The sequence below is a fragment of the Lepidochelys olivacea genome (assembly GCF_965140295.1).
Source record: "Lepidochelys olivacea isolate rLepOli2 genome assembly, chromosome: 10".
Lineage (NCBI taxonomy): Eukaryota > Metazoa > Chordata > Testudines > Cheloniidae > Lepidochelys > Lepidochelys olivacea.
In genome coordinates, this window is record NC_140420.1 from 70364679 (window position 1) to 70388921 (window position 24243).

At 49.2% G+C, this 24243-nt stretch overlaps 2 protein-coding genes across 7 annotated transcripts in view; one reads left to right on the plus strand and one right to left on the minus strand.

The window, feature by feature from the left end:
• The first annotated feature begins 395 nt into the window (after positions 1 to 395).
• On the plus strand, positions 396 to 23726 carry POLG (DNA polymerase gamma, catalytic subunit). Of its 3 annotated transcripts, none has more exons than XM_084641346.1 (23): positions 396 to 594; positions 2388 to 3042; positions 3489 to 3684; positions 4926 to 5093; positions 6056 to 6202; positions 6745 to 6824; positions 7457 to 7639; positions 8234 to 8385; positions 8717 to 8840; positions 9910 to 10134; positions 10681 to 10801; positions 12001 to 12078; positions 12392 to 12511; positions 13138 to 13298; positions 14797 to 14850; positions 15258 to 15375; positions 15984 to 16119; positions 16277 to 16523; positions 16994 to 17116; positions 17859 to 18027; positions 19516 to 19724; positions 21492 to 21652; positions 23131 to 23726. In XM_084641346.1, exons 2-23 carry the CDS (start codon positions 2450 to 2452, stop codon positions 23193 to 23195), a joined length of 3630 nt encoding a protein of 1209 aa, XP_084497472.1. In that variant the 5' UTR covers positions 396 to 594; positions 2388 to 2449; the 3' UTR covers positions 23196 to 23726. The 3 variants fall into 3 exon arrangements, with proteins under 3 accessions (XP_084497472.1, XP_084497473.1, XP_084497474.1); XM_084641347.1 differs by having other exon boundaries at positions 396 to 529; XM_084641348.1 differs by lacking the exon at positions 4926 to 5093.
• FANCI (FA complementation group I) overlaps positions 22727 to 24243 on the minus strand; it is a 34587-nt gene continuing 33070 nt past the window's right edge. For all 4 annotated transcript variants that reach the window (XM_084641345.1, XM_084641342.1, XM_084641343.1 and 1 more), the window contains one exon: positions 22727 to 23681. In XM_084641345.1, the coding sequence (XP_084497471.1) occupies positions 23616 to 23681 (66 nt within the window). In that variant the 3' untranslated portion in view covers positions 22727 to 23615. The remainder of the gene's footprint in view (positions 23682 to 24243) is intronic.

The following is a 24243-nucleotide window of genomic DNA, read 5'->3' on the forward strand; positions in this document are numbered from 1 at the left end:
CTTCATGTTCTCTGTGTACATAAAATCTCCCCTTATGCTCAAATAAATGTGTTAGTCTCTAAGGTGCCACAAGTCCTCCTTTTCTTTTTCCCTTTTCAGCTACTTTAAAATCGATGTTTTATAAATAAAGTTTTTAAAAAGCTACTTTTTCAAGCCAATTCCTGCGACCGCGGCAGGACTCGAACCTGCAATCTTCTGATCCGAAGTCAGACGCCTTATCCATTAGGCCACGCGGCCGCTCTGCATTAGAGCACTAACGACAGCCATAGGAAGCTGAGAATGCGGCCTGGTCGCTGTGGATGATTCCATCCACGCCGAGGACAGGGGGAAGAGAGAGAGCCGGACACCCGGAAAGAGCGCCCGGCGGTCTGGGTTGGTCCATTCGGGCACCGCCCCCTGCTTGGCCAGGGTGATCTGAGCTCGGTTGCAGCCTCGAGACCTGGCTCGCAACGCGGCCAGCGGCAACTGCCCCGCCGCTGCGCCACCCCTGCGGGCCGGGCCGAGCAGCCCCGAGCGGCGGAGCCAGCGGGTGGGGGGAGCCACCCCCGCAGGCTGAGAACTATGCGGGGTCCGGGGGAGGGTGGCTGAGACCCGGTGAGGGGAATGGGGGGGATGAGACCCAGGGGGAGGCGGTGAGGGGAATGGGGGGGAGGCTGAGACCCATGGGGGGGGTGAGACCAATGGGGGAGTGAGGGGAATGCAGGGGATGAGACCCAGAGGGAGGCGGTGAGGGGAATGGGGGGGGGGAGGCTGAGACCCATAGGGGGGGTGAGACCCATAGGGGGGGTGAGGGGAATGCAGGGGATGAGACCCAGAGGGAGGCGGTGAGGGGAATGGGGGGGGGGAGGCTGAGACCCATGGGGGGGGTGAGGGGAATGCAGGGGATGAGACCCAGAGGGAGGCGGTGAGGGGAATGGGGGGGAGGCTGAGACCCATGGGGGGGTGAGACCAATGGGGGAGTGAGGGGAATGGGGGGATGAGACCCAGGGGGAGGCGGTGAGGGGAATGGGGGGGGAGGCTGAGACCCATGGGGGGGTGAGACCAATGGGGGAGTGAGGGGAATGGGGGGGATGAGACCCAGGGGGAGGCGGTAAGCAGAATGGGGGGGGGAGGCTGAGACCCATAGGGGGGGTGAGACCCATAGGGGGGGTGAGGGGAATGCAGGGAATGAGACCCAGGGGGAGGCGGTGAGGGGAATGGGGGGGGGAGGCTGAGACCCATAGGGGGGGTGAGACCCATAGGGGGGGTGAGGGGAATCCAGGGGGGAGGCTGAGACCCATAGGGGGGGTGAGACCCATAGGGGGGGTGAGGGGAATGCAGGGGATGAGACCCAGGGGGAGGCGGTGAGGGGAATGGGGGGGGGAGGCTGAGACCCATAGGGGGGGTGAGACCCATTGGGGGGGTGAGGGGAATGGGGGGGGATGAGACCCAGAGGGAGGCGGTGAGGGGAATGGGGGGGGAGGCTGAGACCCATGCGGGGGTGAGACCAATGGGGGAATGGGGGGGATGAGACCCAGGGGGAGGCGGAATGGGGGGGGGGGGAGGCTGAGACCCATAGGGGGGGTGAGGGGAATGCAGGGGATGAGACCCAGAGGGAGGCGGTGAGGGGAATGGGGGGGGAGGCTGAGACCCATGGGGGGGGTGAGACCAATGGGGGAGTGAGGGGAATGGGGGGGATGAGACCCAGGGGGGGGAGGCTGAGACCCATGGGGGGGGTGAGGGGAATGCAGGGGATGAGACCCAGAGGGAGGCGGTGAGGGGAATGGGGGGGGGAGGCTGAGACCCATGGGGGGGGTGAGACCAATGGGGGAGTGAGGGGAATGGGGGGGATGAGACCCAGGGGGGGAGGCTGAGACCCATGGGGGGGGGTGAGACCCATAGGGAGGCTGGGGGAGGGGAATAGCAGGAGGCTGGGGGGGGGTGAGGCTGAGACTATAGGGATTGGGGGGGAGACCCTGGGGGATGAAGGGAGTTCCCCTTTGCAGAAGGGGAGGCTGAGACATGTAAGGGCGGGTTTGAGGGGAAGCTGAGACCCGTTGTGGTTCTGGGAGAGGAGATTGGCAGAGAGATCCCTGCAGGGTAGGGACGGTCCCATGGATGGTAGGGAAAAGCCAAAGGGGAGGAGCTTTGTGATGAGATACATGGGGTTTCATTGACCCATGGTAGGGTGGAGTGAGCTTCTGGAATGGGATAAGCCAGGTAGTTGCAGTATCACGTTATAGCCTTGTCTACACTGGAGGGTTTTTTCTTAAACGGCCCGTGCTGGTTCTGCTCCAATGTCGCTCGTGGTGGCTCCAAGTGCTCAGGTTCTTTGGGAGGGAGAGGAGAGGGGAGCCTCAAATGAATTCTGCTAAATTTCAGTCCTTCTGTTGTGCTTCTCTTTGCAGACCTATCCCACCAAAAAGGGCAGACTCTTGCCCGTTCTCCATGTTACTAAAGTTTTTTGAAGATGACACATTTGCTCTGGAGGAAGTCAATAGCACGTCTGTTTCCATCACTGAGAGCCAGGCAGCGGAGATGTGTCTCAGGTTCTTCTGCCAGTCGCCCGGTGCAAGAGGAGGTTATGCAAGATTCTGGTACCAGTCAACGGCGAATGAACCCACTAAACATCCAGATGCTGTCCAAGGTTCTTCACGAGCAGATTTTTCGGGGTGCTCAGGTGCAGTACTCAGATGCTGACATCAAGAGGAGTGTGGAACATCTGCAGAAGCATGACCTGTGGGGCAAAGAGACAGCCACGCTCCCTGATGTAGAGCTGCAGCTGCCCCGCATGTATGGGAGCGATCTTGATGAGCACTTCCGAATTCTGGCGCAGAAGCAGAGCCTTCCTTATTTGGAAACTGCTAATCAGCTGCTCCACTGTGAGGTGCCCCCCATGCCCTCACAGTGGGCTTGGGAAGTTGGTTGGACACAGTATGGACCCAATGGTGAGAGGAAGGCTGTAGACTTCCCTGAAGAACGAGCCTTGGTGTTTGATGTTGAAGTGTGCATGGCAGAAGGCCGTTGCCCAACACTGGCAGTTGCTGTTTCTCCAAGTGCCTGGTAAGATGTGATAACTGTAATATACAAGAGAAGCCACAATACTAACTGTTACCACAGTGGACATGGATGGAGGAGGAGCAGCAGAGCTGAGCTTCTCCGTTGTGCTAAATACTTGGTTTGATAGGGAGTAAATGGTCCCATGGAGCTGTAGCTATTGGACATAGGCCAGTTCTAAAGCCTATGTGAAATTCCAGTTCGATTTAGTTAGTGAATTCAGTGCTGGTTTCACAGCCTTGGTGCATGAACAGGTAAAACTTGGGCAGCAGCTGTGCAAACTTCCCTACGCTGCTTCCTGCCAGTGTAGCTCAGCCCTGCTTGAAAAGTCAAATTCTGGGGCGGAAGAGGAATTTGGCTCATCCCTCCTTAGTCCTTCTACTAAGACTAGCAGAGGGGAATCAGTCTTCACAATTTGAAGTAATCCAGAATATAATGTGGTTCCTTTCCAGGTACTCCTGGTGCAGTAAGCGGCTGCTAGAAGAACGCTATACCTGGTCCAGCCAACTGACTCTGGCTGACTTTATCCCACTAGAAACTGCTCTGAACTCAAGCTGTCTCACCAAACAGGACTGGACAGAGAGATTGGTGGTGGGTCACAACGTCGCCTTTGATCGAGCACACATTAAAGAGCAATACTTGATCCAAGTAAGTACTTTCCTAATTTATGTCCATTTCATCCACCTGCTTTCTCCTTGGCTCTGTGCATGGGTTTGAGGAAAGCCACTTAGGACCTGATTTTCAAAATTGAGTGTATACAATAAATTAGTTAAATGTATAATTTATTTTACAAAGTTAATTTGCTAGGGCAGTTACTGCTAGTTACATTTAACCAGCCACTTGCATGTACGCTCACCTGATCTGCATCTGCAGTTGTAATTATACACAAATTACGCATGCTTTTGTAAGTATAATTGCACTCACCTAATTTTGAAGGTCAGGTTTTGTGCCTTAGTTAACTGTAAGATAGGAATAACATCACTTCCACACCTCATGGGAGGGATTGTGAGCTTTGTTCCATTAAGGGTTGTGAATTGCTTTGAGATTCTCAACTGTAAAGTGTTACAGAGGCAGCAGTCTGCCTCTTGGTGCTTTTCAGTTTCCTTTTCCTGTGAGCCAAAGTATAAGACATTGTGCTTAGCATCAGGAAAGTCATGAAGACCAGAGCTGGCAGATGACATGGACTTCAGTAGTCCAAGATCTGCGACAAAAATAGCTTGTAAGTAGTGGAACGAAGCAAGACATTTTGGTAGCATCTTGGTTTACTGCCATAGTACAGGCCTGGATTCTTTCATTTCTGACCCGAGGAGCCTTTAGAACACAGAAGGAACAAGCACTCCCATTGCTGCCAGAGTTGTACAAGGGCTTGGATCTGTGTGATTGATTTCAGGGCAAGCTGTCCAATCTGGGTGTCAGATTTTGTCAGTTCAGCATGAAGAAGAGCAAGATGTTGAGTCTTAAAGTCAAGTTCCAGTTGATTGCCTGTGTGCACAGAACACTAGCAGCTCAGTCACTGGACTGCCTCCCCACCATCCACCTAGCTCCATTCTTGAGAAGCCTGAGTCCATGAATTGTGAAAAAGGCAGTGGCTCCTTGACTGCCTGTTCTCAAACCCAGCAGTTCTCAAACTGTGGGCCAGCCAGAGCTGAAGCCAAAGCTCCAGCGCCCAGGGCCAAAGCTGAAGCCCAAAGGCTTCAACCCTGTGTGGCAGGGCTCAGGTTACGCCTGGGGCTGAAGCCCTTGGGCTTTGGTTTTGGCCCCTCCCCACCCAGGGCGGTGGGGCTCAGGCTTTGGTCCCCTCCTCCTCAGGTTGTGTAGTAACTTTTGTTGTCAGAAGTGGGTCACAGTGAAAAGAACTTTGAGAACCCCTAACTTGCTGTGCATTTTAGGGCTCCCGAATGCGTTTCCTGGACACCATGAGCATGCACATGGCCATCTCAGGGCTGACGGGATTTCAGCGTAGCCTCTGGATGGCTGCTAAGCATGGCAAGAGGAAGGGATTGCAGCAGGTCAAACAGCACATGAAGAAAACGCGCAGCAAAACTGAAGGGCCTGCAGTGAGTAGGAGAATCACTGAGGAAATTTGTGCATCGCTAACTAGTGCTATAGAGCCTAACTCTTCACTTTGTTTTCTTCACTAACATAGAGCCTTCACTTTGTTTCCTTAGCATTTAAAAGCCTCCCCCTTCCTTCCCCTCCACAATGGACCTAGCTCTGGCCTTCCCAAAGGAATGGTTTAATGGATGGCTCCATTACATTGTCTGAAGGAAAAGAGTCTGTAATAAATGTTTTATATTGTGCTGTTACTGGCCATCTCTGTAAACTCCAGTTGGGGTCTAAAAACTGAGCTAGGCTCTTTATTACATGTGATGATATAGGAGGTAGAAAGGGACTGCAGTCAGAACTCTGCTGGTGACCTAGTGCATAAGGCACAGTGGAGCCATCTTACACTCCTGTAGCTTCAAAGGAGTAGGAAGTGGTTGGTGACAATAAAGCCAGTAGCTCTGACTTGCAAACACAGGAGGAGCAAGTCTGTGGAATAAGGGAGTGCCCTTTTACCTTGACAAAAACAATCTTGCTCCACTGATATATGTTCGGAATACTGCTGCAAAGATTATTGTCCTCGCCTGTCACTGTGACCATATTATCCCTCCATTGGATCCCCCTTCTCTATTGCCTTTGTGTCTTCTCCCATGCTACCCCTTATTGCTCAGAAGGAGCTACCTGTAAACATTTGCAAAGCTACCTCATTATCCTCCTCCAAATCCCCTTCCAAAACTCTCCTTTGCCATGATACCTACAAAAACCTTAGATTATACAGAGACTATCTGTTGTGAGTTTGCACAGTGCCTAGCACTGTGAGATCCTGGTACATGACTAGGGTTCCTAGACACTATAGTAATACAAATAATAATTTGTATATAGTCTGTTTTCTTATCATAACTGTACTTTAGATATATTATTTAGCTGCCAGTTCTTTTCCTGCCCTGAGCTGGCCTGCTGGCTTGTCTCTTTACAGATTGGCTCATGGGACTGGGTGAACATCAGCAGTATTAACAACCTTGCAGACGTGCATGACCTGTACGTTGGGGGTGAGCCGCTGGAGAAAGAGGCCCGTGAGCTGTTTGTCAAGGGGAGCATGAGTGACATCAGACAGAACTTCCAGGTAAGGGTGAGCAGCTTCTGGGAGAGGCCAGGGGAGGAGCCAGGCCTGGGGGATTTCTTTAATTATAAAAACAAAACTCTCAGCAGGAATAACATTTGCTAGCAGCATGTTTTCCATTTCCTTGTAGTGGCTTTTGGATACATACAAAGCATCCCCAGGAAAGATGGAGCACTTTGTGCTACTGTTAGTAGTCTCCACAGGCAGCATCTCCATACTAATGATCAGGGCAGTTACAATTGGGTCCTTTTTCTTGCTAAGTTGGTGCACGTTTCTGTCTCCCAGCACATTGCCAATATGGCCATTGGTTGACTAAGATTTGCATGCCTCTGACCCAGACTACTGAGATTTCTTTCCCAGGGAGAGACCTGAGGGGAAGTTTGTGAGGAAGGGGTAGAAAACTGTGTTGTGGAGGTATTTAGTATAACTGGATGACAGTCACAATGACACTAAGTTATTGCGCTCCTGGGCTCGACCAGTTCATTGCACTATGCTCTATACACACAGTCTAATCTTCCTACTTGTTGCCTGTTTCTGCCCCAAAGGAACTGATGAAGTACTGTGCCCTTGATGTCCAAGCCACTCATGAAGTGTTCCAGAAGCAGCTGCCACTCTTCATGGAGAGGTGAGAAGGAGTTTGACCTCAGCCAACACAAAAATTAACTGTTGCAAGGAGCCATGAAAATCTGGCCACAGATACAGGGAATTTGGCACAGTTGCTGCAGTCTTATGCAGTCATGCTGAGGACCTGAGTTTGATCCTCTTGGAGATGTGGGGTAAACTCATTTCCAGCTTGGCGATCAGCATCCAAGTTCTTTATGTTGTGGAAAGTTGCAATGGCAGATGGGTGCCAAAACTCTGGGGCTGCACAGAGCCCCATTGCGTGGGGACCCTGATCCCTCTCTCCTGGCTAGAAGGAATAAGCATCATAATTTCACACTCAGATAAAATGGGCAGCTCTTAATGAGAGGGATCCTGTAATGAAGCTCTCGTGGATGGGACTGAGGGATCTTGTTGGTGAAATCGACTTTCTTTGCTTGCCCTACATACAGATTCATATTAAGGCCTTCAGTAATTGCCGGTGTTGGAGGGCAAAAGCCATAGACCGTTCCGGGCAGTAGCGTGAGGTTGGGAAACTCCTAAGTGGAAATAGAGCTGAAGTTACAGATTTTGTATCTTTAGTTGTAGAATAGCCTAGTGCTTACAGGCCAAATGCCTTCTGGGTTGTGCTTAATACCATATGTATTTGTGCTGTAGATGCCCACATCCTGTGACCTTTGCAGGGATGCTGGAAATGGGCGTTTCTTACCTGCCTGTCAATCAGAACTGGGAGAGGTACTTGGATGAGACTCAGGACACCTATGAGGAGCTGCAGAAAGAGATGAAGAAATCCCTGATGAACCTGGCCAATGATGCCTGTCAGCTGCTTTATGAAGAGAGGTACCAGCTGGGTCAGCATCATGGCAGGGGGAAATGCAAAGGAGGAAAGGGCTTAGATCCTGGCACTTAGTGCAGGGAGAGAAAGCATTTTTCATTTTAAAACAGCAAAGGAATTTACTTAGCATTGATACGACAATAGTGTGTTTAGATGGCTAAGGAGATTGTTGATCACCAAATCTGTCCCCATATTCGTAAGGGCTGGCCCTCAATCCAATCCCTAGCAGACAAGTGTTCACAGCTCAGAAACTGTCTTTAGAATTGGCACCAGCTTGTTAGCAGCCTCTGTAGAGGCTGAAGATTCAATGGAGACTGGATTTCTGAGTGTTCAGTCTGGGCGAGGCATGTTGGTAAAGGGTAGTATGCGGGAAGCTGGCATTGCTGTGGTCCACTGCTTTTATTCTGTTCATAACTCTCAAGTTAATGCTTCATAGGGAAAATAGTCAAAAATTAGGTCTGTGTGTATCCCTCCTCGTCCCTGGTAAAGTAAACTGGAACCAGGTGTCAGAATTCAGGACGTCGGCGGAGTCTAGATCAGGCAGAATGTAGAAACGCAAAGCCAAAACAAGTTACATGTAATGTTGTTCTGCCATGCAGATATAAGGATGACCCGTGGCTATGGGACCTGGAATGGGACCTACAGGAATTTAAGCAGAAGAAGAAGAAAACAGTAAGGAAGAAAAATGAAGATATAAACAGCGAGCCAGCCAAAGTGGTGGAAAAACCGTCTGCCCTAGAGTGGCAGGAAGGTAGTGCTCTTGGTGCATGCACATGGTGGGGAGGTGAGGGTGGAAAATGGGTTTAATACCAACTATCTCTAAGCTCTAATGAGGTTGCAGGAAAGACATGTAGCACAGAGTCTAAGCAGTGGCAAATCTGAACCATGGGAAAGTCCAGCTGTCAAGTAGAGGCATAGTCAGTGTAACTTTCTAGAAAAGGAGGAACAGAAACAACTGAGCAAACATTGAATCATGTATTAGAGTGCGCTGTCGGAAAGGGCACTGTTTCTCATCATGCTGCATTCTCAAGTGGGTGCAGAGAGAACATCTCTTGCTGAGGTTACGTTTATTACAAAATCAGATCCTGGTCCCCCCAGTGAAGAGGAAGAGCTGAGAGTCCCTGAGAGATGGGCCTTCCTGGAGCATCTGAAGGAGACTATCAGTTTGCTACCAAAGAGAACCCAGCACCTGCCAGGCCACCCGGGGTGAGTCATTCAAAAGGGATTTGCATAACTCACCACCTAATGGTGACTTCGGTTTGTAGATGGAAACATTTCCAGCTGCTATTACAAATCTATGGATGTGTTATCTGAGCTCCTCTTCCTGCCCATGGGGCCAGGGTATTCCAGCTGTCCAGTCCTTTCTAAATGCCTTTGTTGTTGAGCATTAAATGTCTAACAGGTGGTAGAAGGGTAGATGAAGTGGAGAGCCTGGAAACTGAGTGGATGAAGTATGTACCTTTTGCTTCAGAGGCCAGGGTTACACTCTGGCTGTTGTGAGATTAGTGGGTCCCAGTTTAGCTTTCCGTAGACAGGAGATCATCTCTGGAAGCCGCCACTAAGAATTGGGCACATTTAAGTGTTCCACTCAAAGTGGCCTGTGCTGAGCCAATGTGGAAATTTAAATTGCCTTCCACTTCTAGAGAAGATGGACCCTCCTGCATGTTGGAAGCATTGCAGCTACCCCACGGCCCTGCTATCTGGGGTTGAAGGTATACTCAACATATACATTGTTCTATGCCCAAAGAAAATCTGAAACTGCCTCTCAAGGCTGGCAGTTCTTGAGAAAGGGTTCCTGAGCTGGAGCATGTGCTCTTCCCAGAAGAGGAAGAGAAATCCCCATACTCCCAAGATTTCTCATACTCCACTTCAATCCTTTGTCCCAAAGAGACACAAAATATTCAAGCTTCTCCAGACAAATGGCAAAATCATTCCCCTGTCCCTTAGACATGCAGCACTTGGAAAGTGTGTGCTTGAACATGTAGGTAGGAGACAGCCACTTAATGTTTCCTTTTGATGGGAGAGTTCCACTCAGATGGTCTCGCATTTGCTGATGGTCCCATTGATCATTCACTGGATGTTGATCAACTAAGTGAGCCCGACAGATGTGCTGTCCTAGGCTAAAAGATGAAATAGGATGGACCACCTCGAAACATTAATAGTGAAGGGAATTTCTCATGTTGTCTTGTTAACCAGGAAATAAATGGGGAGGAAACTTTGAACTGCTCTTGAAGCTTTTCTCCCCAACCTAATTGTTACTGTCTTGGGTCTCTAGATGGTACCGTAAACTCTGCCCACGCCTGAATGATCCAGATTGGGTGCCAGGTCCCAGTCTCATGAGCCTTCAGATGAGAGTGACACCAAAGCTAATGAGACTAACCTGGGATGGTTTCCCACTGCATTACTCTGAGAAGCATGGCTGGGGCTATTTGGTGCCAGGGAGGAAGGACAATTTGCCAAAGGATCTCTCAGAGACAGAAGAGCCATCCTGCCCACACAGGTAGGAGAGAGAGAGAGATGGGATGCGCTATCTAAGGAGATGTCAGCAGTAAAGCTACTGTATTCACCAAGCTGGAAGAGAGTCCCATGTTGCTAAGACTTCTGATCTTTAGTGGTTATTTGCTGAACAGGTTTGGGGAGTGAGGTTCTGGGAAGAAGGTCAGCAAATTAATCCAGAGCTCCAAAGTCTCAAACTGCTTGTCAATCAAACAGGGCAGTAACCTGAGGGCATTAAAGATGCATCTATTCCTCCCTGAACAGAAGCCTGTGCTTTTCTCCCTTCCTATTAGAGAAAAAACCTTGCTGGCTAAGCAGTGTTTGGCTGGGAATCTTGGCCTCTCCTTCTGAGGGATGCTGGGGGGTATGTTGCCCTTATTTTCATCTTTTTATCTGAACAGATGTCCTTGTGGAGCCTGGTAACTGTCCTAGGGCGCTGCTTGTGGCGGTAATAAATTCCACTTCAGATGCTCGATATGAAACCTGTCTCTGCTCCCAAAGACACAGGTTCCTGAGTACCATTCATCTCTCGTTTGCCTTCTCCCTCTAGGGTTATTGAGGATCTGTATAAGGAGCATTGTAAGGAGAGAGGGAATGAGCAGCCTGGCTCACTGAACACCTGCCTTGAAGAGGAGCTCATGTTAACAGATAACAGCACTATCTGGCAACAGGTAAAGCTGGGTTTGCTGGAACTGAGGGACGAAGGGAGTAGAGGCTCAGAAAACTTGTCCAAGGCACCTGTTCCCCCTGGAAAAGCGTGACGGACGTCCACCTGTTTGAGTGAGAAGAGAGGGCCCAACTGCCTTTGGCTCCTGCCCTGCAAATGAACCGGCACCTTCAAACAAACCAATTATCCCCCTGGGTTCCTCAATCATTTTCCCTGTGGCTGGCTTTCTCGATTAGCCTTGACTGATTCACACGGGGGTTGCTTTCAATGGTCATTTCCCTGAAAGGAATCTTGATTTTTATTATTTTTTCTAATATATGAACAGAACATTAAAAAATACCGAGTTCAGTTCAACTCCACTGAACCAACATCTGACCTCTTCACTCCCATAGTCCCTCTGGTTTTCAGCTACTAAAAGTCTGGCCAGGTGGCTACCCTTCTCAGAGATTTGTTAATGCCAAATCTTAGCAGCCTGTGACTTGGAGCAACTGAGAAGTCATTTCAGAGAGGGTTGAGGGAAAGAAGGGAGGGTCTGAAGTAGTGAGAAGCAAGAGAATTTCTTGTAGCCTGGAACAGAGAATCCCATTTTGGAGCCCAGAGACCCTCTTCTCACAGGCATTCACTAAAACCCCATCCTGTTCTGCACAGCTGCTTTCTTGCTGGTTAAACACTTTTTTGTGCTTATATCCAATTAAAGTGATGTAAGAAAGGGGACTGGCCGGCTTGGATGGGAATGGGGTAGAGAGCCTCTTTCATCCCTGCTGCTGATTCAAATCCAGCACAGTGATAAGTGACAGAGTTCTTGTCCTCTGATGGCTCTTCAGCAGCCTGTGTGAAAAGAACTCGCCTCCTTGCTGAGAGTCTCGGCAGAGAGGCCAGAGACTAATAGCTATGGAGCCTGAATTCCCCATTTGCCCCTGGGTGGTCTCTCCAGGTCATTACTGCACATTATTGCCCTGCTGCTTCCTAGTCTGTACCTGTTTCAAGGATAAACAGATGCCTAAAGTCTTCTTAGATATCAAGCTGACACCTTTCACCAACACACAACTCACTTTAAAAATGAGGAAGCTGGAGAGCTGTGGGCGCAACAATGGTGCTGGAGAACAGCAGCCCCATACTATAAGAGGTTCCTGGAAGAGCTGTCTGGGAAGCCAAAGAACATACTAAGAAGCTCTCTGATCCTTCTGTCCCCTTTGTTTCCAGGTGGAGGTGCTGAGCCAGGTGGAGATGGATACTGATCTGGAAGCTGAATCAGACAGAACAGCTAAAGGGCCCAGACAGGTAAGTGGAACATGGGAGTATGTCAGTTAACTGGGATTCACTGAACAGGTGCTTCTCCAAGCAGAACAAGAGGACCCAAGCTCCTGCATGGCTGACGAGGAGCAGTTACCTCCATAGCAAGGTCCCTTTAGGATGCTGCTCTCAGGAGTCCAATGGATGTCTCCATTGTAGTGTGTGAGGAGTCAGGCTTTTATTTCCCGGTGCTTGTGTAGCTGAGTTGGCACTATCATTAACTAGGTGCTTCCCCCACCCCTGAGGCTTTTCCTTCTTCTGGCTCTAAGTTTAGCAAGTGTCTCATTCTGGATGGTTTCAGGGAGAGACTGCTTACCTGGAACTGGAGTGTGTGGAGAGCCAGCCTATATATCACCATGGCAATGGCCCTTACAATGATATCAACATCCCTGGCTGCTGGTTCTTCAGGCTGCCTCATAAGGTGAGTGGAGTCCATAGAATGCTTCTTGTTTGTTGCTGAGCCCTCCGTGGAGTGCAGGGCCTGGCGTTTGAGACCCATGGCTGGCTCCAAAGGGGGAGCGAGTGACATATCTGGAGACCATTCCCCCTGCACTGACCCAGCTATGCTCTTGCTGTCCTCACTGGGGTGTACTGAACAGTTCCCCACTGAAATGCACATCAAGTACATACCTCACGTTTCAGATGAGACTGTACTCAGCCTCCCTAAAGCCCTTTACTGGCCTAACTGGACCAAGTCCCAGCTCCTCACTTTCTCCTTGAAGGCTTTGCACGGTCTCTTCTTCTTCATCCTCTCTGCTCTCCTCTCCCCTCCTCACTTTCCCTCCTCCCACTCAGGATTGTGTACCTTCAGCTGGATTAGCCTCCCAGTTCCTGTCTGCTGAATGCACTTGCGCTCCTTCTTCAGCCTCCACTTCTTTGATGTAGCCACCTGCCCTGGTCAGCAGCTCATGGCAGGGCTGGTGTTAAGGACGTGCTTGTACAGATGTGGAATGGGGCAGGGAAGTGACCAGGTCTTCATTTCTAGTTAATAATAATAACTGCCCAATGCACGGAGCCAAGCCAACTTCCTTTCTTTTGCTGTTAAAGGATGGGAATGACAACAATGTTGGAAGCCCTTTTGCCAAGGATTTTTTGCCCAGGATGGAGGATGGCACCCTACGGGCCGGCACTGGGGGCACTGATGGGACGAGGGCCCTTGAAATTAACAAAATGATCTCGTTCTGGAGGAATGCTCACAAGCGAATCAGGTGAGATAGACACTAATTCCTCTCCTCCCCCAGTTAAACTGCGAAGTCCCCACCCATGGGGGATCTGCTGCGGAGTGACCAATGATAGCGGGATTTGCACAGGAACTGTGGCGTAGTGCACCTCTGTACGCTGAGGCATTGGAGGAGCATTAGAGCTGATAAGGGAAAGAGCCCTGAAGGCCTCTAAAGAGGCTGATCCATGGCACAAACTTTGCATGCCTAAGAAAAAAAGGGATTAGGCAAAGAGCCCAAATGAAACTCTAATGGGTGAGACCAGGAAGGGAGCTTAAACAATGAGCAAGCAGACTGGGTCAAGAATCCTAGTGCTGTGGATCTGGGGCTGGAGGGGCAAGTGTCTTCAACTCCCAAGGAATGCAATGGCAGTTCAACAGGTGCTCCTATGGGTAAGGGTCAGGGGAATGTCAAGGCCCAGCTATATCTAATATGGACAAACTCTCTACTAGGATTCCTAGGGACTGGGGTGGGAGGATTAGACATTTAGCGCTGCAGAAGGACTGTAGATTTGTAATAGTCTGAGAGTACATTTGCCCCCACTGTTAGCACTTCCTGACAGGAGTCAGGCAGGTAAATGCACACGTTGGGGGGTCTGGTAGATTTGCTACTAACTCCTCGTAGCAGAGTACAGTAACTTCAAAATTGTAACATGCCCCTTGACCACTGCTGTTTTTTGGACAGGGCGCTCCTCCCATGTTAAATATCACTGTCTGTTTCCTTACAGTTTGCTGTGTGGGGTTGTATCTGCCTGACCACATTACAGGGGGCTAATCTGAACTGTGGTACTGGAGATGCAGGATCTGAGGGAGGAAAGCAGGTCTGAGGGATGAAGCCCCATCTCTTATCACAGCCTCAATGTCCTATCCTGTGAATGAATGATTTTGCCCCATGGTCTGGATTAAGCTGAAGTTTTCATCCCTCCGTTTAAAGCATTTTTTCCATGTAGCATTCAGTTAGAGGTGGGAAAACAGCAACTGTCTGAGTGGCTCCTGATCACTCTGCCCATTGGTGGCACCTTTTTACTCCTCCATAGTGAGCAGCAGCCATTGTTAATGGGAATGGGTACTAACTGGGCTGTAGGAGTGTGGGCAGTGCCAGAATGTGCTGCTTCAACCCAAGCAAGAGGACAGATCTCCCACAAACTAAATCTTTTGGCAGTCAAAAGTACCCAAAACCTGCTTAACTGATCATTAAAATTGCCTTGCCCTCGGCACATGCTGGCATGGCAAGGGCTAGAAGCACCGTGGAGACAGTATGCTCAGCTCTAGTGTGTGGGCCTTGAGCAGCTGAAGGAAAGAACCTGAGAAAGGGGATGCAAACTTGGGGGTGGGGGAGAGAGACTGGGTTCCCCAAATAGAATTGAAGATCCAGGGTGAGATCTTCCCTTGAGGGGTTTTCCTGGCTCAGCTGCTGCTGTTCATGGCCTTTCTCTTCACAGTCTGTCTCACTGGGGCCCTGGCCTCATGTGTTCTTGTTTCGACAGCTCCCAAATGGTTGTGTGGCTGAAGAAAGGGGAGCTGCCTCGATCAGTAACTAGGTATGTGAGGAAATGCCATACAGGTCAGTGGCCTCTGTTCAGTTAAATCTGACCTTTGACTACTGGACCTTTCTTTTTCTGAGGCTATGGGAACCTGAATCCTTAAGGGGGTCAGAATTGGGGCAGTACAAAGGGAATAGTCTCTTTCCTAGTTCCCCTACTTCCTCCCATCAGTCTCAACTCTCTGGCCTGTGTTGACCCTGGAACTAGCTCAGCAATCAGACTCCAAGAGGGGATTATAAAAGGACTTTAGAAATGCAGTCCCATGTGATGGATCTTTCTTGGCTACAGCCACTGGGAAGTCCCTTTCAGTTACTGATTCTCAGTGTGGGAAAAGCCAGAGCCAGGCCGCCTTCATTCCTGCTGCTCTCCAGCGGGCAGGCAGTGACACTCCGCTTCTATTCCAGACATCCGGACTATGACGAGGAGAGTAATTATGGAGCCATCCTGCCGCAGGTGATAACAGCAGGGACCATCACTCGTCGGGCTGTGGAACCCACCTGGCTGACTGCCAGCAATGCCCGGGTACAGAACTAGCTCTTTTTGTGTTCTGGAGAGGGATTATTTGTGGAGCACAGTGGTGTGGGATTTCTCCTGCCATACAGGGCAGGATATCTCAAGCTAGCGACAATTGTCCTGGATTAGAAATCAGACTTGGGGGAGCGGGGGTATGTCTTGGGTTGGGTGTGAACTTTGTAGATCTCAGAGGCTGGTTCTATAATTCTTTGCCCTCTTGCCTCGCTGACATGAGTTGGCCTAGTAACCTAGGGCTGATGAGATCCAGAAGCTCAAGGGCTGAGAGCAAGACCTCAATGAAAAGGGAGTTAGAATCAGTGGAGACCTTCTAGACTCCATCTGGGATGCAGAGGCCCTTGCAAAGGAATGCGGGTAAGAGTGGAGCAAGGCAGTAGCTGGTCTCCTTGCCTGGATTCCCCTTGTCAGGAGTGTCTCTGGCTGACATTTCTGTACTGGAAGAGCTGTGTGCTGTTAACACCACATGATACGATCTTCCAGGAAAGCAGGATGCAGAGGCCAGACAGCCACTGGAGAAAAGTTGTGTTTAGCCTGGCAATGGTATGGGGAAGGGAGGTGTAGGAGGACGTGCTCAAAGTGGCATCAATCTATGTCCGCAGGCTGACCGGGTAGGCAGCGAGCTTAAAGCCATGGTCCAGGTCCCTCCGGGCTACTACCTTGTTGGAGCAGATGTGGATTCCCAGGAGCTCTGGATAGCTGCTGTCCTCGGGGAGGCTCATTTTGCTGGCATGCATGGTGAGAGGTTCAGCTGGAGCAGCACCGCCCTGCGATCATGTGATGTGGACTGCAGTTAAGATGCTGGGCCAGGATGTAGCATTGCCATGGTGATGCTGTGAGGTCTGACTCAGACCCCTTTCCTGTCTGCATTAACCTCCTCTCTCCTGCACCCCAGGCTGTACTGCATTTGGCTGGATGACTCTGCAGGGGAAGAAGAGCAACGCCACAGACCTGCACAGCAAGACGGCCTCTACAGTGGGGATCAGCCGGGAGCATGCCAAAGTCTTCAACTACGGGCGCATCTATGGGGCAGGCCAGCCCTTCGCAGAGCGCCTGCTTATGCAGTTTAACCACCGGCTGACGCAGCAGCAGGCAGCTGAGAAGGCTCGGCAGATGTATGCAGTCACCAAGGGGATCCGGCGGTGAGTGCTGCCTTGTGGTTTAACTTAGCAAAGCTTTGATGTAGAAAGCTGTGGGGAGTGTGATCTGTCAGTGGCATTGTTGTGTCCACTGTTGAAGGAGTTGGCCAGAAACTTGCCACGCTGTTAGCTCAGTCTGTCTCCAGCTGGGTCATTCCTCCTGGGATCTGGACCAGAAGAGTCCTTCGGTAGGTTGGCTGCCCCTATGGAGCTGCCTGAGATGAAACTGTCTGTCTCTGACATAGACAAATCCCTCGTAATGAGGTGAAGGTAGAGCACATTGCAGGCTGCTGGGCTCTCTTAGAGTCCTGGCCTAAGTGTCCTGAATCTGGAGCTCATGCTTTTTGCCAATCAAGAGTTAATTAATTTGAAGCCTCTGAGCTGGCTTGCTCAGTTCTATAACCATGAATCTTGTTCCTGAAACTCCAGGATATCTCAGATGCCGTTTATCCCTACTGGTTCCTATTTTCCAGGTATCACCTTTCTGAGGAAGGGGAGTGGCTAGTGAGAGAGCTGGGCTTACCAGTGGAGAGGGCAGAGGACGGTTCTGTGTCTTGGCAGGACGTGCGAAGGATACGGAGAGAAACCACGAAGAGGTGAGGGAGCAAAGCTCGAGAAGAGCCTCCGTTTGTGTGAAAGGGAGTGGGGGTGGGAAATGGGATGCGCAAGCCCTCGGATGTGTGCTGTGCCAGTAACAAGGGGAAAGGAGAGCTGGTATACACAGGAGTCCTATGTCCAGAAAGAGGATGCTGGTGAAAGAGGCAAGTCAACAGCAAAGGCGGGAAACCATTTTCATCAGTAATGTCTAGAGAATCGGGCAAGTCAGTAGCTCTCTCAATCAAATGAAATTGGAGGCCAAGGGCAATTTTAGCTTTTGTGCAAGGAAAGAGACAGCCATGAAATAGTCAGGCTTTGGTCAGATTTCCCCACCAGCCTCCGCCAATGCACTTTAAGCCTAATCTGCAACATTCCCTGCTATTGCAATCCTGATCTTTCCTCCTCCCGTCTGTCCCCACAACTCAGCAATGCACCTTGTCCTGACCTGCAGCATCCCTGGTTTTCCAGCTCAGAACCTCCATGTAGCTCTGCTGACACGTTTCTTCCACAGAATCTCCCGCTCCTTTAGTTAGCGGCTTCCCTTCCTGCCAGTCTGCTGATGTGAAAAGCTAACCTAAGTCATAACCCTAAGTCTGCAGAAGTGAAAAGCTAGTGCAGCTGAGCCCCTTATTATCCATAGTGACTTTCATGACAGCTCTGACCTCAATGCCTCTGCAGAGACTGTTCTGTGACAGGTTCCTGGGGGAAGATGTAGTGACACTTCTATTCCCCACACTGCAGGTCGCACAGGAAAAAGTGGGATGTGGTATGCCAGCGTGTGTGGGCTGGAGGGACTGAGTCAGAAATGTTCAACAAGCTGGAAAGCATTGCTATGTCTGCCTCACCGAGAACCCCTGTGCTGGGCTGCTGCATCAGCAGAGCCCTGGAGCCACCTGCGGTCAAGGGTGAGGTAAGAGCAAACCCTAGCCTGACCCCCAGCTCTGACTTGGCCCTGCAGAACTCTTGCTTTCGGTGATTGTCAGTTTGAATGAGATGGCCTTGGCACTCCCAGCTAGCCACACTCCATGTTGCCGTGCTGGGAACTGGAGTCCGGACAGGCTAACTTTGTAGGAGTTAAGTCACTGCATCCTGCTCTATTCTGTTCAAAGTACGAGTGGCCATGGGACTGCTGGCTGGTTACCAATACTGCCCTGGATTGGGAACAGTTTGGATCATCCTGTGGAACCACAAGTTTATTGGTGCTCAACCCGTATACGTTTTGGTGCTGCTGTAGTTCTCAGTAGTGCTGCCCTGGGGCAGACAGTGATGCACAGCAGCTTTGCTTGAAAGTTTTGTGCTACAGCAAAGAAAACATTTAACTTTTAGGACACACACGCACCACTCCCCACCCCCCGTACTCAGCATATGCTCTTGAATCAATGGTCAGAAGCTGAGTTACAGACTGAATCAAAGCTAGGTTCTTACAGTGCCTGTCATACCCCAGGTGTCTCTGCAGCTATGGGGTAGACAAGGGGGTCTAACCTGCCTTCACTTGCACCACTGATGTCAAGGAAGTCACACAGGTGTGTAGGCAGAATTGGGCCCTAGTAATTTAGGGCCTCTGTAGTCAAATGCAACAGCGGCAGATCACAGAGTCTGCAACATTGCAGCCACTTCCCTTGCAGGAAGGAATATGGTCAAGACAATGGGATTAGCCCCAGTGATTTCTAGAAACGGCCACAGGCATTTTCATTTCCCCCCAGAACAGCCTGTAAAGGCGTAGGTTTAAGTCTCATGTGAAGGATGGCATCTTCAAAAGTGCAACGTGCACCCAGTCCTGGTGAAACAACTAAACCCCAGGGCCTTGTGAGTGGGAGTAGTGCCTGCTGAACCCATTGACACCATAGAGGCCTGTGAGAATGTGTCATATCCTCAGGAATAAGAGAGAACATAACAGGAGTTCAGCATACTCACCAGCAAGTAGATAGCTGCAGTAACTAGTTGTAAATGGCTCCTTCAGGGGTGAGGCTGCTTGCTTCTGCTAGATTTAAAGGGTCAACGCCCCCACGAAAAGCATGCTGGGAACATGCTCCTATAAAAGGGTAATTATAATGAGGGTTGGTTAGTGTCTAGGAAATAACAAAAGTTGTTGCTGTTGTATCCTATCATTCTATTACAGTGCCCTTCTGTAATTATGTTCAACTGGTATATAGATATCTTGCACAGATTCTGCCAGCAAAGTTCTGTTTCTCTCCAGTGGGTGTGCTTGGGGTTTTGGGTTTGTTTTTTTAATGGGATTTTGTATAGTCAAACACTGCCCCAGCAACACAACCCTTTCAGTCTTATCACCAACTGTTCCTATCGTGTGACCCCACGAGAACAGACTTCCCCAGGGAATGTGCCTGCTCTAGGAATCTGTTTTGGAACCCTTCTAGCTTCTGGTTTGTGTTTCCTCCAGTTTGTAACCAGCAGAGTGAATTGGGTGGTGCAGAGCTCAGCTGTAGATTACTTGCACCTAATGCTGGTGTCCATGAAATGGCTCTTTGAAGAATTCAACATTGATGGGCGCTTTTGCATCAGCATTCATGATGAGGTGCGCTACCTGGTCCAGGGTGAAGATCGCTACCGGGCAGCCCTAGCCCTGCAGATCACCAATCTCCTAACACGGTAAAGTCTCTAAAAAACTCAGCAGCATTCCAACCATGCTGTTTCATAGGGGCAAAACTGCAGGGCATGTGCTTTCTGATGGGACAGAATAGGCGGAAAGCGGTGGTATGGTAGGAAAGTTAAGAGATGTTTTGTTAGTGAATGTGGAGTTGGCCGAAAGAGTCAAGTTAGCAGCACCAGAGACTGAGTTCCTTTTCATTCACCATCCAGGCTACCACAGGCAATTACAGATAAAGCTTCCCCCTTCTTGTGGGCCTCACTCCTGATCTAAACAGAGATCTATAAAGTGCATCCGATGAAGTGAGCTGTAGCTCACGAAAGCTTATGCTCAAATAAATTGGTTAGTCTCTAAGGTGCCACAAGTCCTCCTTTTCTTTTTGTGAATACAGACTAACACAGCTGCTACTCTGAAACCTGTTATAAAGTGAGAGGGGCAATCAGGCTCTGTAGCAGTCAGTCCTTTACCACTCTGCTAACAGAGGCAAATTGGGGTACTAGAGTTTTTGATGTGAATACCCCCCCACACACACACCCCAATTTCACACAGGCCCAACAGCCCTTGGGTGGGAATTGAACTAGAACCTAATTGCTTTTAAAGTTCCAAATCTTGAAGGCTTGTGTGTGTCAAAAATCTTCCCTTATATAACTGAATGCAGAGCAGTTCAGCTTCATGGCTCTCCTAGCAGGGGCAGGAATGTATGTCAGTACCTGCAACACTGCTGTGCCAGAAAATGCTCCTATGCTGCTCCTGGCACGCGTGCACGTTAAAGCCCTGTACTGCCACAGCAGAAGTGACTCCTTCCTGGTACCTGGGTCCTGCTACTAGTAGCTTTCCATTATGTGGCTGCACCGTGGTCACAGCAGTGAGGCAGCTCTAGTGATTCAAACCCACATGGTTTTTAATTTGTAGTTTAAAAATTAGTTTTGAGATAACTTTACATGAGTCCCCTTATCAGCACATCCCAGCACTGTTACAGTGAAATAGACTAAAGCAGAGCTGCTTGCTCTTGCATCTAGTTAAGTATGCCAGTAAACAGAGCATCTCTGTGCCCATGTGGTGCTCATGCCTTGGCAGCAGTGGACTTCACACTGGGAAAATTTCACACACACACTCTCTCTCTCTCTCTCTCACGGAGGATTAACTGGAGTTAAGTGTCTGGATTCTTCCTTTCTTAGAAGGGAAACTGAACATACCTTAGCTCTCTTCCTCCCACCTCCTCTTCAGCAATACCAAAATCCTGTTACTGTGTAGTTATAAAGCACTTTACATCTTCAAAGTGCTGTGCAAATAGGATGCAAAATAATCTTTAACAACCCACTAACGTTCTTTGAAGCTATTATTACTGCAGGCAGGGCTAGGCTTGATTAAAGCAGAAGTTCTCCTCCCTCTGTTAGAGGGTAACAAGCTTGTTGCTAACTGTGAAGTCAAGGTCCTTACTACCTTTTAAAGCCTGATAGAACCAGCTCTACAGCCACTGGGAGTGTCAGCACTGAAGGAAAGCTCTTGGCAAACCAGCTGTACCACCCAGCAGTTGCCTTATGGTGGTTGCTAGTAGAATAAGCCTGCCTTGATGAGTCTCCCACCTGCCAGAGCAATCTGAGGATCTCAGAGTAGTGGTGGATATAGTGAAGAGCTGTGACAAAGCACTAATTGGCCCACTTGCAGGTCTGAGGGTAGCTCCTGCAACAGAGCTCGAATCAGCTGCCCACCATGAGAAGGGAAAGACTCTCCTAAGTATTTACATGCAGTGACTCTTACTCTTTCAGGTGCATGTTTGCCTACAAGCTAGGCCTACAGGATCTGCCCCAGTCAGTAGCTTTTTTCAGCGCTGTGGATATTGACCTGTGTTTAAGGAAGGAGGTGACCATGGATTGTGTAACTCCATCAAATCCAAGTGGTCTGGAGAGGAGATATGGCATCCCACTAGGTAAGTATCATCTCACACAAGCTAGGCATGAGAAGCAGATTATAGCTTATTGAAGCATGAACAGCTAATCTCCCATATGTAAGTAGCAGCACTTGCTTCTAAATGCTGTCACAGAGCTGTGTTCAGCTAGGAGCTTTGGTTGAGCATTGCTCTGTCACAGTCACCTGATAGGTACAAACTACTTACTGTAAAAACAAAGCACAAATTCCCATAAGGCAGTTGCCTGGCTCTGTACAAAGACCATGCACGCTGAAAATGACCACATATTTTCTTGTACCATCTGTTAGAACGTTCCTTTCTCAGCACCAAGGCCAGCCTGCATTTCCAATCCAATGGCACGATGTGGAATTCCCAGCTAAAGCCTGTTCTGTGTGTAAATTCTGGGGCAAGTCCTAGAGGACTGCCACCTCCCTGCTGGGTGATCAGTTTGCACACGTTACTGCAAACCCCTCTCGCTTGCTGTCCCTTTGTCACCCCTACATGTATGTCCACATTGGAGCTGGAGATGTAGATTCTAGGTTGAGTAGACATACCCATGCTATCTCTGATCAAGCTAGCATGCTAGAAATGGAGCCACGGCCCCATAAGAGGCTAGCCAATCAAGTACATACCTTTGGTCTCATGACTATATTCAGTGTGACTAGCTCATCCTGCTACCTGCACCCTCATTTCTATTTTTAGTGCTCTAGCTTGTGAGCTAGTGTGGGGGGGTATGTACACTTGACCTGAAAATTACACCTCCAGCTCCAGTGTAAACACCTCCTAAGACTCTAGTGCTTTCGTCTCTCTCCCATTGACTGTTCTTAGCACAGCACAGCCTTGTTGAGAAAGCTGCAGACAATTCAAGCTGAAGTCATACTAGTACCCACCAATTTAGGATAAAGTGATGATTACTCATCACTTGACAAACATCTTAATTGATGCAAATAACTTAAGTAGCAGCTATTTAAATACCTCCTGAAATGTGAGACTGTTCTTTCAAGAACCAACTGCCTAACTCTAGAGGCATAGATGAGTAGACAATTAGAAAAGTGAATGGTTCAATGCATTGCTTTTAAATAAGCCACGCAATACCTCTTTAAACAACCTTTATTGGTAAAGCTTAAGCCAAAGTGCATTTTAGGAAAGACGCAACAAGTGACAAGTCCTAGTGGTAGGAACCTCTGACTTCTCTCCAGGACCATGGACCAAAGCAGCCAAGTGTATTACAGCTAAAGTCAGCAGAAACAAGAGAACACTATAGTCCAACCACAGGAATATTAATAAACTTCTCCTTTTTTTCACTGTACCACCATAGTTGGCTTCTCTTTACATCCTACAGCTGCAGGGATCTTGTATTCACAGAGGGAGCATTAGGGCCTTTAAAGCAACAAAACAGTGGAAAACATGGTGTTGGCAGGGGTCTCTCACTTTTATGCTGTGGGCTTTCAGAAAGTGCCCAAGTGGAAATAATTTAACAGCTTACAACTGTCTTTCAGGTGAAGCTCTGGATATATATCAGCTTATTGAAATAACCAAAGGCTCACTGGAGAAAAGAAAATAGAGCTGGAGATAACCAGACTGTAAGACTCTCAAACAATTAACTTATTGGCAGGGAGTGCCAATGCTTGTGGTCCTTGCAAGGACAGGGCTCCTGGTAGTAAACCAGCCCAGTTGACAAATCCTTGTCTTGCTCTAAGAAGAAGGGACTTGGCTGAGGGAGAGGACTCCATTGAAGCAGCACATTCTAATGGCAAAGGCAGCTCCCAGAACAGTGTCCAAACAGCCTACCCAAAGCTGAACTTTTAGCTATAAAATACAAGGTCTTGCACAGATTGTGCATCATGGGCCAGCATAGCTCAGGCAGCCGAGGGAGAGTACTTGTTTTCCATTGCCAGAACAATTTCTTTATAGGTACAGTTGTCCAGTCTGCAACAGAAAAGCTGTGCTGGGTGAGTGTTACTCTGACAAGAAGGCAGGAGCTCTATTTTTTTCGTCGTCTTTTCTTTTTGGGTTCCTGGCTCTCAGCTGGCTGTTCTGCTGCAACAGTCTGGGGGGGGATATCAATAAAAGCATGAGTTATGCTACTGAAAAACAGGCTTATGTGGTTCTAACTTAACAGTTTATCTACTTCAAGAAACCACTCACACGGAATGAGAACTAGCTCTGTTCTTTCCACATCATGGCCAGTGTTCCTCACACAGATACTGCTAGCAGCCCCATTAATGCACACTTGTTTTATCTGGAAATCAGACTGAGTATAAGACCTGAGGCAGGAGCCTCCTTATTTTGTTTGTAGTGTCTACCCCAAAAGGGCCCTGACCACTGTTGTGTTACAGTAGATCCCTAAGGGAACAAACCGATTAAGCCTCTCGGAGGCAGGACATTCTAGCACTCTCACAAATGCATCAGTCAGAGGGGAACAGATTCCTTTCCTGTGGAATTTAAAGAAGGCTAATATGCTACTCTGCCTTCAGCACTGGAAAGCAAGATAAGGCAGTGCTTCTCTTGAGGTTTTTGTTATAAGTTTATTTTATCCTAGACACACACTCCCCCATCTTGGATACAAGTCTGTTAGGCCAAGAGCAGTCTGTAAAATGCAGCATGAGTGC